Source organism: Elgaria multicarinata, chromosome 9, assembly GCF_023053635.1.
Source record: "Elgaria multicarinata webbii isolate HBS135686 ecotype San Diego chromosome 9, rElgMul1.1.pri, whole genome shotgun sequence".
In the NCBI taxonomy this organism is placed as follows: Eukaryota; Metazoa; Chordata; class Lepidosauria; order Squamata; family Anguidae; genus Elgaria; species Elgaria multicarinata.
Window position 1 is genome coordinate 54,577,598 of NC_086179.1, and position 16,533 is coordinate 54,594,130.

Consider the following 16,533-nt stretch of genomic DNA (forward strand, 5'->3'; position numbering starts at 1 on the left):
TAGCTTCAAGAGTTTGATGGAAGTAGGCTAACATAAACAAATACCTTAACACTGTAAAATAATCCTTCTCCACCATATCTCCCATAATCCCTGACCACTGGCCATGTTGGCTGGGGAAGTGGGCATCCAACGACACCTGCATACGATTGAGGTTGAAGAAGGCTAAGTTCTGTAGATACACTCCTCTGGAATTTAAATCGTAATTTTTCTACAAGACATTTCTTGCAAATAATCCTAGCTGCAGCTGCCCCCGCCCTTATGTTATAGCAACATAAATGATAAAGTACCTAGGGTTAGGAGAAGTTATTGGAGGCAAGCAATTTAAGATAAGGCTATTAGAAGGTGTAGAGTTACTGCAGGGAGTAACAGCACTGTTGGTCTTCAGAGTGCTATCTTGATGTGTACCACAGACTTGTCCATTAGTGTTCATCTTAGAAGAAGTCTCCAAAAAGTTGCAAGGAAAGTTATTGGCAGGTCCAAAAGAAGGGTAAGATGGTGGACATCTCAGTCCAGTAGAGCATGAAATGTCATAATATTCAACTGAAAAAAGAAGGGAACATCCAAAATTGCTACTTAGTATGAACATTTTTTTTATAAAAATCCAGAAAGCCAAGAAATTAGGACATATGCAACCAACCTTTGGACTGTGGTGGTGAAGAAGGCTCTGATCCGGAATCTGGTGGAGAATCTGGTAGTTTGTTTTGCCTAGAGTTGGATTCAAGGGGTAGGGAGAGGAAGACATTCTACTGCTAAGAAAAATGTAGCTTCTTGGTGTTACAAGAAGCAAACTGTTAGATATTTCAATGTTGCACAGATAGTTTTTAATGCAGATCTGCATCGCCATGAATAAGGAGATACCCACAATGGAATCAAATGTGTTTGGATTTCTATAAATCTGACCTGTGGATTCTGCAGCAGACCAGCTTTTCCCAAGTTGCACAGATTTCACAGATCTGAAGACTGTTTTTTTTTGGGGGGGGGTATGCAAAGTTCATTGTAAAAAAAAAAAAGTAAAAACAATCACCCCAAAATGCACATTTCTCCCATAGGCTATAGCATGAGAACATAGGCTAAAGTATGAAATGTGCATTTGGGGGATTTGCACGTTGTTGTATATGAGAATTTGTGCACATTTGGGAAATTGGAAGAAATCCAATTCTGTCAGTGAATGGACAACTGAACAAAAGACACCTGACAACCTGCGAAATGCAGATAACTTTTTTATATATAAAATCCATACATCCCTAGGCATGAGTCATTCATTACAATCTCATTCTCTATGGGAGTCAATGAAGGCTTTCGTCTTTTTTTTAATCAGAGGATTTTGGGAAACAAACAGGTGGGATGGAAAGGTTTAATCCTCCCCTCCTGGTGCTTGTTGGTCCTGATCCCAATTACTTTAAAGTAAAAAATATATAGGACTCAGCTACATGTTACTCAATTTATGTAAGATATAGTTTGACCCTGTGTAGATGCCAACTAGGCCCAATTCATATCTAGACTATAACATTTCCCCTCCTCCCAAATAGATGGTAGTATAACAAATATTGGAGAAAAATATAACATGCAAAGTTATTAGGAAGATATGCAACTGGTTCATGAGAAATTAAGATCGCAGCACCATTGATATTATTTCCTTCTCCATCCAAAGTGGGACTATTATTACTACGATTTCTGTCACCTTTACACTAATCACAGGCTCACAGCCCATTCATGGCAAATAGATGAATGAACCTACTCAGGGTGGCCTATTGGAGGAACTTGTGGAGGAACAATAACAGCATGTTATTGGAGATACATGCTGCCACTGTTTCAGCTTTTGCAAAGTCCCATAAAATAGCCCAGTGCAAATTATCACATCTCCTCTGTGCAGCTTTTGATCAATCCCTGTTGATTTTTGGCACCATTTATATCTTGCAGGTTTTGGTTTGGATCTTAGGTAAGTCAACTGAGGGCACAATCCTATGCATGTTTATTTAGACAGGAGGAGGGGAGTCCTACAACTCCCAGCATTCCCCAAAGGACTTTTTTCTATCTAAACATGCATAAAATTGTGCCCTTAAGGAGGTTCATGGAAGGATAGTTTCACCTTCTTTCCCCTACAACTACTTATGGTGCCCCGCACAGCCTCCCTGGAGTGTTAAAGGGAGTCTCCTGGACCATGTAGGATGGGGTATGGGGTGGGGCCATGGTGAGGAGGAGGGGATTGATTTTCCTTTCTGGGAACTTCCTTAAATAACATACCTTAGGATCCAAGCAACTGGAAAAGAAAATCTCATGTCTGCTATTTGACGCTTTTTCAAGCAATTCTGTATTTCAGTGCTAAGCAATTGTCACCCATCCTTGAAAAACATATTTTCAATAAATCATAGATTCTCACTTCACCCTTTTTCAGGTATGGGGTATTACGTTGGGATTTTCTGTGTGTCATTACAATATAACAGTTGAAAAGAGAAGGAAAATGTTAAGGAGAATGGTGTGCACAGCTTTTCATACTTACAGGTTTCCAAATAATTCAAGGTCACTCTCTATAAATTCTTCCAACATACGTGTATCCACCGTTGCATTCTCCAGTGCTCTGTGCACATCTTGCCCTTTGGATTAAAAATTCAGAGTTCTGCCTGTGATTCCTCCCATAACCACCACACAAGAGCACCATGTGAAATCTTTTGCCAGATCCACACAACCCCATACACCCATTACCCAATTGCTCTAGGGCTTTTCCACATGAGGCATTTATCGTGCACTCATCATTCCCTACTCCACTTGTTTACAGGTTCTTTAGTTGATGTCGTGACCTTCCAGTTTCGCTTCTGTGTTTAAAGAGCACTTGTGGTGAGGTTTTTTAGAGTAGGGAAAATACAACATTTAATTTGTAAAAGCAAAACAACCCACTTTTTTCACTTCTTTATTTGCACTATTCTTCTGTACTATAGCACCACCTAGAGGTTATGTAGTGGAAAAGTAGGAAATGAAATGCTCCTTTTTGCTCAATGGTGCCATCAGGACAGGGCTTTGGGACAGACATCCAGGGCAACACACAACAGAATGAACAAGAGGGCCCTCAAAAGAAGCAAGGCTGACTTGCCACATTGTGAGGTAAGTTAAGCACTATACCTTGCCTTCTAAAGACAGGAGGGAGCATAAGACCATCAAGTCCAGAGTCTAAAATGGTGTAACTATCAGTGGAGCCTGGTGGCTCCAGGGGCGGTGAATCTTTTGAATAGTTCAGCTACGTTCCTCTTCATACCACAGATCCCCTCAGAAATGTCATACACCCATAGTTAGATACTAAGAGCAAATTCAGTTCTCCACGTGTAGCTCCTTCTAAAGCCAAAACAGTACCATCCATGCACAAGAGGAAAGTATTAGCCATGAGGGGGATCCCAAAGTTTGCAGAAGTACAAAAACTATTTAGCGGGAAGGAAAGCCCTATGAGAAGAACCTCAAAAACAGCTCAAGGGCTGTGCATGCTCAGTGGGCATAGAATACTGACTGACTGTTGCAGGGTGGGTGGGTGTAAATGGTGGGTAAGGGTAGTGGAATGGAGTACCCTAGAATGGGGCGCGGCTGGCCTGCAGCCTGAACAGGGACATTCCATGCTGCAATATTTTATTACAGCTCCCCCTTGTAGTTATATTCAACAAACAAAACAAAAGACCCTTTCAATTTAACATGTGTTAGGCTGCAATCCTATGTGCACCTACCTCGGAGTAAGTCACATTGAATTTCTCCTGAATAGAAATCTATAGGATTGCACAAGCTTTCATTATTTCCTTAAGAAGTCCAACTAATTATTCACTTTGCCACAGTGCACTTTTGAAAACATAATTTTGCTTCCATAGATTTAAAAATCATAAGATTAATTTATAACTGTTTAGTTACTTAGCAACGGAAGGACAAAGTCCAGAACCTTTCCCATTACAAGTATATTCGCCATGCGCAAATACGTGCACACACTCTACTCAAATTAGACTCCTAATAACTGGCTTTGGTTAAGAAATTCAAGGAAACGCAAAGGAATGAAACAGTTTGTAAGAAATATATTCTAAAAACTTAGGAGTGTTATCGACAGAGCCAAGTGCTTGTATCTTAGATGTCTAAGGGTTAGTCTGCAGCTCCTCTGCGTAATGTAGCAATGAGATAACATTTTTTAAACATTTAGAGTGTCAACATTTAGAGGGTTATTATAGGTCGTGGAGGGCAAAAGGAAGACTGAGATCGACCGGCAGTTGTCTGGGTGATTTGCCGTAGACCACCACAGGTTCTGTTGGGAGTCACCAGTTCTGACTCCCAACTGTTTAACAACAGCAGCAACAAAGAGGCTGCCATCCCTTCAAAATTATGCTGTCGAGATGGAAGAGAGCTGAGGGGGACGTCCAGGAGTGTTTCTGTATGTGATGTGACTGTCATCCTCTCCTTGGCACGGGGGCTGTCTATATGCAGGGAAAGCCCCACAGTGGCTGTGGATCTGTGCCCTGTCAGTTAGACGACACAGGAGCAGTATCACAGCCACCACGGGGCTTCCCCACGATGCGCCGATTTGAAAAAGTCAGGGATTTACCCTGATTTTTTCAAAGGGAGCGACGTCAACATGGTGGTTCTGCCATGGAATATCACTCCACAGCCAATCTGGGGCCAACGCAGGGGCGGAGCCTGGTGGAAGGCAACCAATGATTCGTCGCTTTCCACCAGGAAGAGGGCAGGGCGGCTGTGGGACTCAGATGGCCACCCAGAAACCCTGTGCTCCCTCCTCGGTGGCAGGCTTACCCAATACCACAATGGGAGAGAGAAAGCACGGGGTCCAGCATATGGGGAGGTTAGCTCTTCCCTCCCCATCTGCATCCCCAATGAATATCATTCCCTGCACAGAGGTGAGGTTGAGGAGGGAAGGTTCAAGGCCAGATTCAAAGTTGCTGTGAGCCAGCAGTTCCCCACCCCGATTTATAAAAAGTGGATTTAAATTCCACCTCTGGCATAGATTCATTGGGCCAACTTAGCAAAATACCTCTTTGAGCCTCTGCTTCCTCTCTGTACAATGGGGGCTACAGCAACCTATTTCATAATAGAGATTATGAAGCATTTCTAGTAGTAGAAATGTATGTTACAAACAAGGAAGATGGTATGGCTAAAATGATGCTTAATTACATACTCTGTTATTATTTATTTATTTCCCAACCCATATTTCTATCCAAGCTAAGACAGCTCATTCTACCATAAAAGATAGTAGAAGGCCATACAGACAAGGTGGAAATGTGTGTGTCATTGGGAAGAAATAGTGTACACACACACACCCCTATCTTTATAGCCATTACCACATGAACCTTTGTACATTAAACTGATTATGGGACAAGGTAAATGTAACAACAGCTGTTGATATTGCCCCTTCACTCCTGTACCGGCACCAGATCTGAACAATGAGTGCAGGGGGAAGCTAAAAGTTTGTGTCAAAACAATGCAGTTGTAACAGCTAAGGTGGCCTGCAAAATCCAAAAAGGAAACAATTGTCCAGACCAGCTTTCCCCAAATCTTGGGCCCACCAGATGTGCTGGACAAGATCTCCCACCATCCCAGTATGCTGCCTGGGGATAATGTAGTCCAATGCATTTGGAGGACACCAGGTTGGGAAATACCTGGTCTGGTCCTACATAGGGCTTGCTATTAAGGAGGACAATGATCAAAGCAAAGAATATCTTGCCAGAAGCAACATGGTTTGAGGCTGAAAATGAACCTCCTGAACACCTAGAGCAGGAGTACAGAACTTCGCTCAACCCGAAGGCCAAATTCCCTTTTAGAGAAGATTTCAGGGGGCTGCATTCCACTAGTAGGGGGGGCAAAAGGGGTGAGACCAGGGGTGGGACACCAAATACCAGCATATTTTAGCTTAAAGTTCTTATCACCAATAACTAAGCCTTAGGAGAGACATCTCAGCCTTTTAGACAGGGGAGAATTTGCCTAAAAGATGGGAAATCACCAAATGATTGGTAGTTGGGGGAAGGGTGGGACCAAGGGAAGGAGGTGTGGCCTTCTAGGGAACTCTTGTGGGGGGCACATTGGGAACCCCAGAGGACTAGATATGGCCCCTGGGCTTGAGGCTCCACACCCCTGATCTAGAGGTTTCTCTATCAACAAGAAATACTGATGGCAGAGAACTATTACAGACCATGTCCAGGAGGATAATATCTAATGCAGCCTGAAAGAGCTCCCTACCAAAAATAATCTCAAAAAGGTAGGTCTATATACCATCCCAACTTTTAAAGTGGTTGTTTAAACTCAGACACAAAAGCCCTGTGCTGTGTCTTTAAGAGCTCATTCCAAACTCTTTTGGGCTGCATGGTAGAATAGCCTTGATCTCCTTGTAATATTTTCCTTTTTAAATTCGTTTTTAATCATGTTGACATTTTTGAATACAGCCATGATCAAGCAAGACACTTTAGGGGCACAGAAAGGTAGAGACTACTGAAGGCAGCAAGGCAGTGGAAACAGAACCTAAAGAAAAGTAATGCCTGTTGGTTGGATTGGCATGATAGATCTCCTAATTGATGTGCCCCCTCTGAGGAGCCAAGCTCCCACCATGCCGGCGTTTTCAGACTGTCACAACTCTGGGCCAGATCTACACCAAGCAGAACATAACACTTTGAAAACTGCATATGGTGTGTGTCCTGGGCCCCAACAGTTGTCACTACTGTTATAAACCGTTTTAAAGTAATAGTGTAGATCCAGCCCTGGATAGCCAGGCTGCAGCATAAACCAGGAGTTCCCATTCACAACTTCTCCTTGTAAGAAGGCTGCACTCCTCTCTCAGATTTGGACCTAGTAAATGTTCCTACATCTGTAACTTCAAAGTTAGACTCCGGCAATGTGGGGCCACCCTTGATGATTGCTTGTAAGCATCAACTGATGTGGAAAGACTCTTGCTGGAGGGGAAGGTTGTGGAAAACACATTACACCAACACTTGTTTACTGGCTTCTAGGCTCAATTGAAGCTGTGGGCTCTGATTTATAAAGCTCCAAACAGCCTTGTCACTTCCACTTTCCATCACAAGCTTCCAAGTTGGAGGACTGTCCTCTATTTCAAGGCATCCTCCATTTGATGGGCTGTCCTAGCCAATTCCATTTTAAAGATAAAGAACATAAGAACCATTGCCCATCAACATATGCCTATAGCTTGCAAAATATGAGCTATGGTTAATATTATAAAGTTAACATATAATTAGATTTAAGGAAGGTGTTTCAATTAATATATGTAATAATGATTTGGGTAATAATAACAACAACAATTTTATTTCTTTACGCCTCTCCCTCAGGATCGAAGCAGGGTACAACACAAATACAAAACACCATACATATAATTGATTAAAAACATTTAAAACTAACACATTATTAAAAAGTAGCACATTATTAAAAGGCATCTTAAAATTCAACTGGGTAGGCCTGCTGGAAGAGATCAGTCTTTATGGCTTTCTTAAATTCTGGAAGACTGTTAAGTTGACGAATCTCTCCCAGCAGACCATTCCACAGTCTGGGAGAGGGATTTTAGGTTCTCTTAAAATTCTGAACATTAAATTCGTCCTGATCAATGTTTATTTAAATATTTTGTTTGTAGCTTGGCTTCCTTTCTATGCATTTTGATTTCATTCAGATGATTAAAATGAAGCCACTTCACTTTGGACAAAACCTGGATAATGACATGATGTGTATCATTTGATTTCTCATCAGTTGACAACACACAGCTGGTTGTGTAAACGCTATTGAGAATGTGGTTGAGGCGATATGAAGTTTCTTCTTTGAGTGTTTCTCAAGAGAAAAGAATGTAAATGTTTGGTATGTATGTCCAGTTTTATTTTTGGTAACAAATACATAGAAGGATTAACAAATTTAAGCACTGGGCTTCCATTAGATCCAGAAGTGATCTTTGTGTATGTAATATAAATAGCCTTTTCATTTACGCACAGCAACAAAAAATGTTAGAATTCCAATACTAGAAGCAAAATCATCTTATATGACTATAGCTTGCAAAATATGAAGTATGACTAATATTATAAAGTTAACATATGAGTAGATTTAAGGAAGGTGTTTCAGTTAATATATGCAATGATGATTTTAGGAAGTTGATATTAGGTTCTCTTTAAAGGCTGAACATTACATTTGTCTTGATCAATGTTTGATTTTATGCTTTGTACACCATCCTAAAATCCAGTATGAAAGATGATATGTCTTTTAAAGCAATCAGTCTTGAGTTCCTTGGAAAAAAGGCATGTTATAAATGTAATAAGTTTCTGTCCATATGCTCAGTGTAACCCAGCTGTAGATGATGTTTTGGACTACAATGCCTATAAGCCCCAGCCAGCATGCCCAATGGTCAAAGATTATGGGAGCTCAATGGGTGACTTTGGGGTCAGTTACTGACTCTCAGCCTAACCCACTTCACAGGGTTGAGGATGACAACCATGTTAGCTGCCTTGGATTCCTTGCAAGAGGGGTAAAAGGTGGGATATAAATATAATAATCAATCAAAATGGCAGTAAAACAAAGGGACACATCAAAAATGAAAATAAACTTCATGGTGCCTACAAAATACTATATTTCTTTAGCCACAGATTCTTACCTTCAAAGAACTGTTGCAGGGCCTCATTTTCACCCACCACATCCATGGGTAAACGAGGAAAAAAGCAGTTTTCACACACTCAAAAATGTGGAGCATTCAGACTTCCTGAACTAATTAATGACAACTATGCTTTTTCAGAGGGCTACAAGCATGTCCAAAAATCCACTGTCTCATTTTCCAAAAAAAAAAAAAAAACCACTGGCTGTCACAGAGAATTCAATACCTGGCAAATGAGTCCCGGGTTAATCTGGAGAGTTTCTACATGAAAAGATCCTGCCCCAATTTGAGGACAAAAATTACGTGCAACATTCTCCCTTCACTACAGCTGCAGACCACAGCTTGTTTCCTTCCTTGTTTTAAGGACCTTTACCCTCTAATTTAAATTACTATGCAACATATGTGCAATTAAGAAATCAACAAAGGTTGCTTATCTCCTTACTGTCCTTTCCCCACATGAGTTTATGTGTTAACTAGATAAATGCTAAATATGAATAAATGACATATATATATATAGAAATATATTTTTAAAACACCTTGTTTAAAATCCAGCTATGAGCAACATTTCAAATGCAGATTCAAATGAGGCAGCCACGTTAGTCTGTAGTATGAAAACAAAAAGAATGTATGGCACGTTAAAGACTAACGTTGTTTTATTAAGGCATGAGCTTTTATGGGCTGAACCCCTTTATCAAATGCAAATGCAAAGAGCCACGGACTTGCAGTGGCCTGATTTGAATTGTGTGTTGAATTGCCTTTGAATTGTGTGTTGTCATTATGTGCACTATGGTTTAACCATAAGAAAAGAGCCCATGGTTTCTTGTTGGATTGTGAACTCAAGAATGTTCATGATTTATAACCCAGCGTTAAACCATAGTGCAGGTTCCACCTTTAATGACAACCTGTGATCCAACAACCTACACTCAGGATTGTCATTACATGTGAACTAGGCTATACTCAACTTGTACTTTGGGTTGTCATTACATACATATCATTGTTAAGCTGGCAAAATGCACACATACCGGCTTTAAGTGGTAAAATAGGCAATAAGGTAGCAGGTGAATTTAATTCTAATGGACTTGACATATAGCTAGAAACTCAAGGAACCAGACCCAGTTCACCATGAACAGGCCCTAGGAGGAGCAGGAAGAGAAAGAAAAGTAAATGTGGTATCAGAAAGCCTTGAGTTACACTGGAGAGGCAGTGGCAAAGGACTCCACAGTAAACAACAAGACTGCTCCATAGAGGGCTGGCGGGGAAAAGCTGTTGAGTACATCTGAGGACAGACAGACAGCTCACAGTGCTATCAAAAAGTATTGTGTACCGATGCTGTATTTCCTTCCTTAATGGTTATTTTGTAGTAAAACAAGAAAGAAGAATTAGCAGGAAACCACAGGTTACAAATGCAGAATGGCACCTGAAACCCCCATAAAATTTGATGATTGAGGCAGGGTGAATGCACAATAAAAGCCTCATTTGGAATCACCCTGGGAGGAGCAAATGTGGCAGTAATGGCAGATTGAGGGAAGTAGCATTTCACTGCAACATAAAGGCACTTACCACAGAGAAGGAAGAAGTTTATTACAAATGCCACTTCTCCAAGTACTGCAGGAAGTAGGCAGAAGGCTGCACACTCCATTAGCATTCCTCATTGACAAGGAGCAAACCTGTTAACCAGGCAAGCTTTTATTTTCCAACACAGTGGTGGTGGTGGTCATGGGAGTATAATATGCTTTCCCCTCCCCACTTATACAACCTGTGATGTGCCTAGTCAAGTGTAGCCCCCATCAGCCATCTATTGTGGCCTGCCACAGCCTTGTCGCTGGCCTTACTAAGTACTTGGGACTGACAAAGCAAAGGTGTTGTAAAGTACTTGGCAAGCTCCCAGTATTTGGCTTGGAGGATCATGCACTGTGCAGGCCTGTGCTAGAGGAATGAAGGAAGATAAATGCGGTCTACAAAGTATCAGTTAGAAAAGCTCAGGGACATTCATCTTGGAAATATGAGAAGAATCAGCAATACTGAAGTCAATCTTATTCAGGGTTAGATATATTCTGCACTAGACATTCCAGTGGCTGGGAAAAAGAACTATGAAGTTCATAGTTCTTGGACCATCACAACTACTATCAACAGTATGATACTATATAAATACAACAACGTTGTGTGGGATCTGTAGGTTGCTGTGTTAAAATCATATAATGCCCCCTCATTGGGTGAATGGGTTCCTGAGCTTTGAATGAAGAAACATTACCAGAAGAAGTGTGCAAAGTTAAAAGGCCAAAGAATTGGGGAAAACAAGGGGTGTGTATATGCAAACCTGAAGGGGAACATAAAACCAGATGCAATTGATCGGTGGAGTTTGGAAGAGAACAATGGTCAAAGAAACTTCCAAGATAAGCCTGAGGCAAAAGTCATACGAGTGCCAGCGGTTGAGGTGGTGGTCCTTTAGCTTCATGAAGGAAAGGTGATGCCCGTTAGCTTCATGCGGAATTTCCAAAAACGATATGAGGAACCCAATTCATGTACAACCAGGGCATGTAATCAACAGGCATATTTTTCCACATCATGCAAAGGCTTGAGAAATTTAAGATGCATCAGAAATCAGCAGAATCCAGAAGAGGAAGACACCAGAAGCACAGTGGTGCACAGCACACCACCCACCTCTTAAGCATACCGCCTGACTGGCCATCAGGCTCTGTTGTTCCAACATGGGTAACTGTTTGAATGAATGTGAAAAATGTGAATGGATTGAATTGAATTGCATTCTCTCTAAATAAAGATGTTCTAGAAATTGCATTTAGGTTTTGAGTCTTGATCTGTTATCACTCTCTATAATTCCTAATATTTCTTTCAGTGTTAAGCTTTCCATGGTGCAGAATTTCACTTTAGGATAGGAGTAGACATAGCTGGTAAGAGCAGACTTGCCATATTCTCAAAAGCACCGGTTTTCCTTTCATTCATTGGCCATACACAGCCTTCCCATCTTCTTTTGAGGAGGTGTTTCTGTTGCATTTTCCAAGGAATCAAATATTGTACTGGTGAAAAGTGACATCTTAAAAGTATTTCACATTAACTACTTTTGGATTTGCTATAAGGAACTAGAAAATAAGAAGCACCAGAAGCATCCAGCAGATACTTTTTGAACGCATAGTTAGTAGTGGATAACAACTTCCTTTCTTATACACTGTCCTCCGCTGAAGCGCACATCTTGCAAAAAAATTAACAATTTTTAGGGGTACAATTTCCTACCACATAAACATTAATCTAGTGATTTTCTTTTATTTTTAAGTAGAAAGATAGTAATTAGACAAAGTCCTCCTACTGCATGCCTTGGCATTTTGAGATACTTTATTCAGCATTAAAGAATATTTTGGAAGTAATTTCTTCTCATCTTAAATTGCAACTGGAGGATACATTTACTGGCACTTAGAAAGGGGGAGGAGGGCAACAGCAGTACAATCTTGCACAGTGCCACCCTCCCCTCCCTCCCTCCCTCTCTCACACACACAACAATTGTATGGAAAGGTCTGTCTTTGGGCAGTGCATATACTTTAGAGCACACATTTTCATTACCAAAATGAACTGTAAGAGAGAAGCAGCTAGTAACAACCACCCCTAAAGTTATTTGTTCAATAGGCTATGATATTTTGAAATAAATTCCATAGTCAGTATATTAGCACCCCATAGACTGATGTGAGTTTTGTTGTTGTTGCTTTTTAACTACTCACATGCATAATGCACAATACAAGAAGGCTGGCTGAATTGCCCATTATGAGTATTAAACAAGGACGGTTGTAGGCCACCTACTTAGAAGGTATGCAAAATAGGTTGATTGCTTGATTGCCAATCCAGACTGAATGGAAAGCAGCATCTGATTACTAGCAGAGTGGCATACGAGGCAAGTAAAAACGGTCCTCCAACATTCATCATAGAGCCTTTTCCTCTTTAAATGTTGAACAGCTGTCAGAAATAATCTCTATCAGTTGTGTCCATCTCAATTATTTTATTTATAAGATTAAAAAAACAGAACTGGTATATAGATTGTATATAAATTGCCTCCTATCTAGCGGGTCGCTCTTTCAGCGTGTTGGCTAATGGCAGCTCGTCTTCTTCTTTTCCCCTTTCAGTAGGGGTTCCGCAAGGCTCGGTGCTTGGTCCACTGTTGTTTTCTTTATACATGTTGCCCTTGGGTAATCTTATTCAATCTCATGGCCTCCAATATCATCTGTATGCCGATGATACACAATTATATCTTTCTTCTCCGGATCTTTCTCCTGATGTTCACGATCGTATCTCAGCATGTCTGTCAGATATCTCAGCTTGGTTGCTTCATCGTCGTTTGAAACTTAATATGGCAAAGACTGAATTGCTTGTTTTTCCTCCTAAACTTTCTCCTCATCTCTCATTCTCTCTTACTGTCAATGATGTTACACTTACTCCAGTCAAGGAAGCTCGTAGTCTTGGCTTTATATTTGATTTCTCGCTCTCCTTTATTCCTCATATTGAGACAGTAGCTAAACCCTGTCGTTTTTTCCTGTATAATATTGCCAGGATTCGATCATTTTTGTCTGTCTCTTCTGCCAAGACGCTTGTTCATGCATTGGTTATTTCTCGGTTGGACTACTGCAACCTTCTTCTCACTGGCCTTCCTTCTTCTCACTTCAGTCCGTTGGTTTCCGTTCACCACTCTGCTGCTAAGATCATCTTCTTGGCTCGCCGCTCTGACCATGTTACTCCACTGCTGAAATCTCTTCATTGGCTTCCAATTCACTTCAGAATCCAATATAAACTTCTCCTGTTGACTTACTAAGCTTTTCACTGTCTAGCTCCTTCCTATCTCTCCTCTCTCATCTCACACTATTGCCCCGCTCGTGCTCTTCGCTCCTCTGATGCCATGTTTCTCGCCTGCCCAAGGGCCTCTACTTCCCTTGCTCGGCTTCGTCCATTTTCTTCTGCTGCCCCTTACGCCTGGAACGCTCTTCCAGAACATTTGAGAACTACAAGTTCAACTGCAGCTTTTAAAGCTCAGCTAAAAACTTTTCTTTTTCCTAAAGCTTTTAAAACTTGATTTTGTTCTGACTTTATACTGTTAGTTTTACCCTACCCAGTGCCTGTTTACCCTACCCTGTGCCTGTTGGCATTCTCTTCCCCTCCTTGTTGTTTCATTATGATTTTATTAGAATGTAAGCCTATGCGGCAGGGTCTTGCTATTTACTGTTTTACTCTGTACAGCACCATGTACATTGATGGTGCTATATAAATAATAATAATAATAATAATAATAATAATAATAATAATAGATCACTACTTCTTGATAGCTCATACAGAAAGTGTAAAGGTGAGGAAAAGGTGTAGAAGGTAAACCTACAGTTTCGTAGGCAGTATGCCTCTGTATATTAGTTGCTGCAGAATACAAGTGGGAGGGTGCTGTTGCACCATGTCCTGATTGTGGGTTCCCAGTCAACAGCTGGCTGGCCACTGTGTGAACAGAACACTAGACTAGATGGGCCCTTGGTCTGATCCAGCATGACTCTTATATGGTCTTATGTTAATCTAGAAAATCCACAAGAGAAAAGGGGATGTCTAAAATAAAAACCCTCTTGTCCTGCGCAGCATTTGGCTCTTTGATAAGGACTGTATGTAAGTCACCAGTGATCAGTTGATAGCTACTTAAAATGGCTATGCCCATTTTGTTATCACCACAAAAAGCAATTTCTCCTGAAAATTAAATAAAATTATTTCAAAGAACTTGTCCTTGTTTGGTATGGTCCTACTATGTATTCACCTCAAGCGACTGATACAGAGTTACCAATACTAATCGGAATATATGTACAGAAGCTTGTTTCCACAGTTTGTAGAATGCACACCACTTTTTAAAACAGTTTCAGACATTAAAGGGCTCCAACTTGAATTAATTTTTATTATGCTGAATTCCTACATTATAAACTGTCCAGAACACAAAAATGAATACAACTCTTGTATAGCGTTTCTCAATCATAAGTTACAATCACTAGTACACCTGAAAATCCTCTTGCCTTCACTTCAAATGGAATAGTGTTCATCCTTACATACGATCATTTTGTTGAATTAAAAGAGCAGATAGTGCAATTTGCACAGACGGAGATGTCTTGGACCCATTTCAAAATAAATATCAAGTGACAGGGATTTGGAACCTATCTGAAAATATGTACATTTATGGAAGTTCATGCAAGCACCCAAAGTGTAGCATTACAGCTCTTCCTTGTAATATCCAAGTTTTGCCAACGACATCTCTTTCCTCAGCTGCATGACTTCCCAAAACATCTGATCCACTGCAAAAAAGAAAAACAGATGTTACTGAAACAAACATTTCATTAAAAGCTCCTATTATATACCTATTTGTTTAAAAAGGGATAAACCTATTTTAATATATTTTTCTTTATTTATTTACAATATTTATATACCACTCCCCATTCAAAATTTTGGAGTGGTGTACAGGATGAATAAAATAAAAACAGAATAAAAAACTTTAAAATAGATTTTAAAAGAAGCAAAATGTAAAGTGAACCGTGGCTGGTCATTAAGGAAAGGCTTTCTGGAACAATGACATTTTCAGGAGACGCCGAAAGGAATACAAAGTTGGTGCCTGCCTGACCTCCAGAGGCAGGGAATTCCATAGGAGGGGGCTGAAGGCTCTTCTCCTGATGGACTCCAATCGGAGGATGGGTCTATGTGGAACCACCAGGAGCACGCCCTCAGATGACCTCAGTGACAGGGCAGACTGGCAGGGGAGAAGGTGCTCTGTATCCTGGTCCCAAGTTGTTTAGGGCTGTTTTTATACCTGTTTTTAGGTATATATACCTATTTTAAATATACTTATATTTTTAAAAAGCTTTTCAAAAGGGCTCATTTCCGCATACACACAAAAGTCATATCAGCCAGAGACAGACATCCCAGAAAGCATTGTTAGCCATTTATAATGTAAACAGTAGGTCCAAAAGCGCATTGTGGATCAGGAAGAGAGGTATTTATTTTTTTAGAAATATTCAGATATTAAAAATAGCTGCAGTTTTAAAATAATACAGCTATGACTGCATCCAAAGGAGGTTTGCTATTGCTATAAAGTACAAGGCTTATGCATTTTTCATTAAGGAAACGTAATTGCTAGCCTCTTATCTGCCCCCCACCCCCGCGCTTAGCTGCCACGGCACTTATTGCCAACAAATCATTTCATCCTGAGACCAGGGTTTCCTAATTTATTACTAGAGGGAAACATGTAGCTAATGCATCACACTTTACTCAACTACACATATTTGGACCCTAGTAATAATTATTTTATACATTATTTGACCTGCATCAAACAATTTAAATAGTCATTTAGAGTGTAAGATTTGCCCACAAAAATCACTGTTCTGGTTATTGGGTCATGTTTTTGTTTTCTACTTAATTCTACAACTTTTTATTTTAAAAGGTGAAACATAAGCAGTATATAGGAGACCAAAAATAAGAACATTTAAATTTTCAAATATTCTCTCCCCCTGCCCCCATCCCATTTTTTTCAGCATGTTAGAGAAGAATGGAATAGGGCACTGGAGTGCTTTACACAGCCTAATCAATGGAAATTTGCCATAGAGTCCATATGTACTATTTCTGTAGATTTAAAATGGAGGCTGATTCAACCAAAAATGATGTTTTGTATATATAGGACACTACAGAGGCAGGTAAAGAAAAAGCTGGCTAGCTCTTCTAGATGCTGGCTATGAAATGTGGATGATGCAGTGCTGAGGCATATGATGTGGGTGCGTCCTATAGCAGCTTCTTTTCAGTTGGAAGTTACTACCTGCATACATTTTGTTCTTGAAACATCTGTGATAATTGGGAGTGCACATGCAATTTTAAACTATATTCCCATTATATAGGGATTAACAGACTGATAGAAAGAAATGTCT

At 40.3% G+C, this 16,533-nt stretch overlaps 2 protein-coding genes across 2 annotated transcripts in view; both read right to left on the reverse strand.

Moving 5' to 3' along the window:
- MYRFL (myelin regulatory factor like) overlaps positions 1-8,710 on the reverse strand; it is a 45,038-nt gene extending 36,328 nt beyond the window's left edge. Inside the window, exons 1-4 of the mRNA XM_063133892.1 lie at positions 8,609-8,710; positions 2,501-2,594; positions 634-705; positions 288-473 (exon numbers count right to left, since the gene is read on the reverse strand). Coding sequence (XP_062989962.1) covers positions 288-473; positions 634-705; positions 2,501-2,594; positions 8,609-8,654 — 398 coding nt within the window. The 5' untranslated portion in view covers positions 8,655-8,710. The remainder of the gene's footprint in view (positions 1-287; positions 474-633; positions 706-2,500; positions 2,595-8,608) is intronic.
- Positions 8,711-14,505: 5,795 nt separating this feature from the next.
- RAB3IP (RAB3A interacting protein) overlaps positions 14,506-16,533 on the reverse strand; it is a 32,109-nt gene continuing 30,081 nt past the window's right edge. The window contains exon 11 of the mRNA XM_063133903.1: positions 14,506-14,916. Within this exon, the coding sequence (XP_062989973.1) occupies positions 14,834-14,916 (83 nt within the window). The 3' untranslated portion in view covers positions 14,506-14,833. The remainder of the gene's footprint in view (positions 14,917-16,533) is intronic.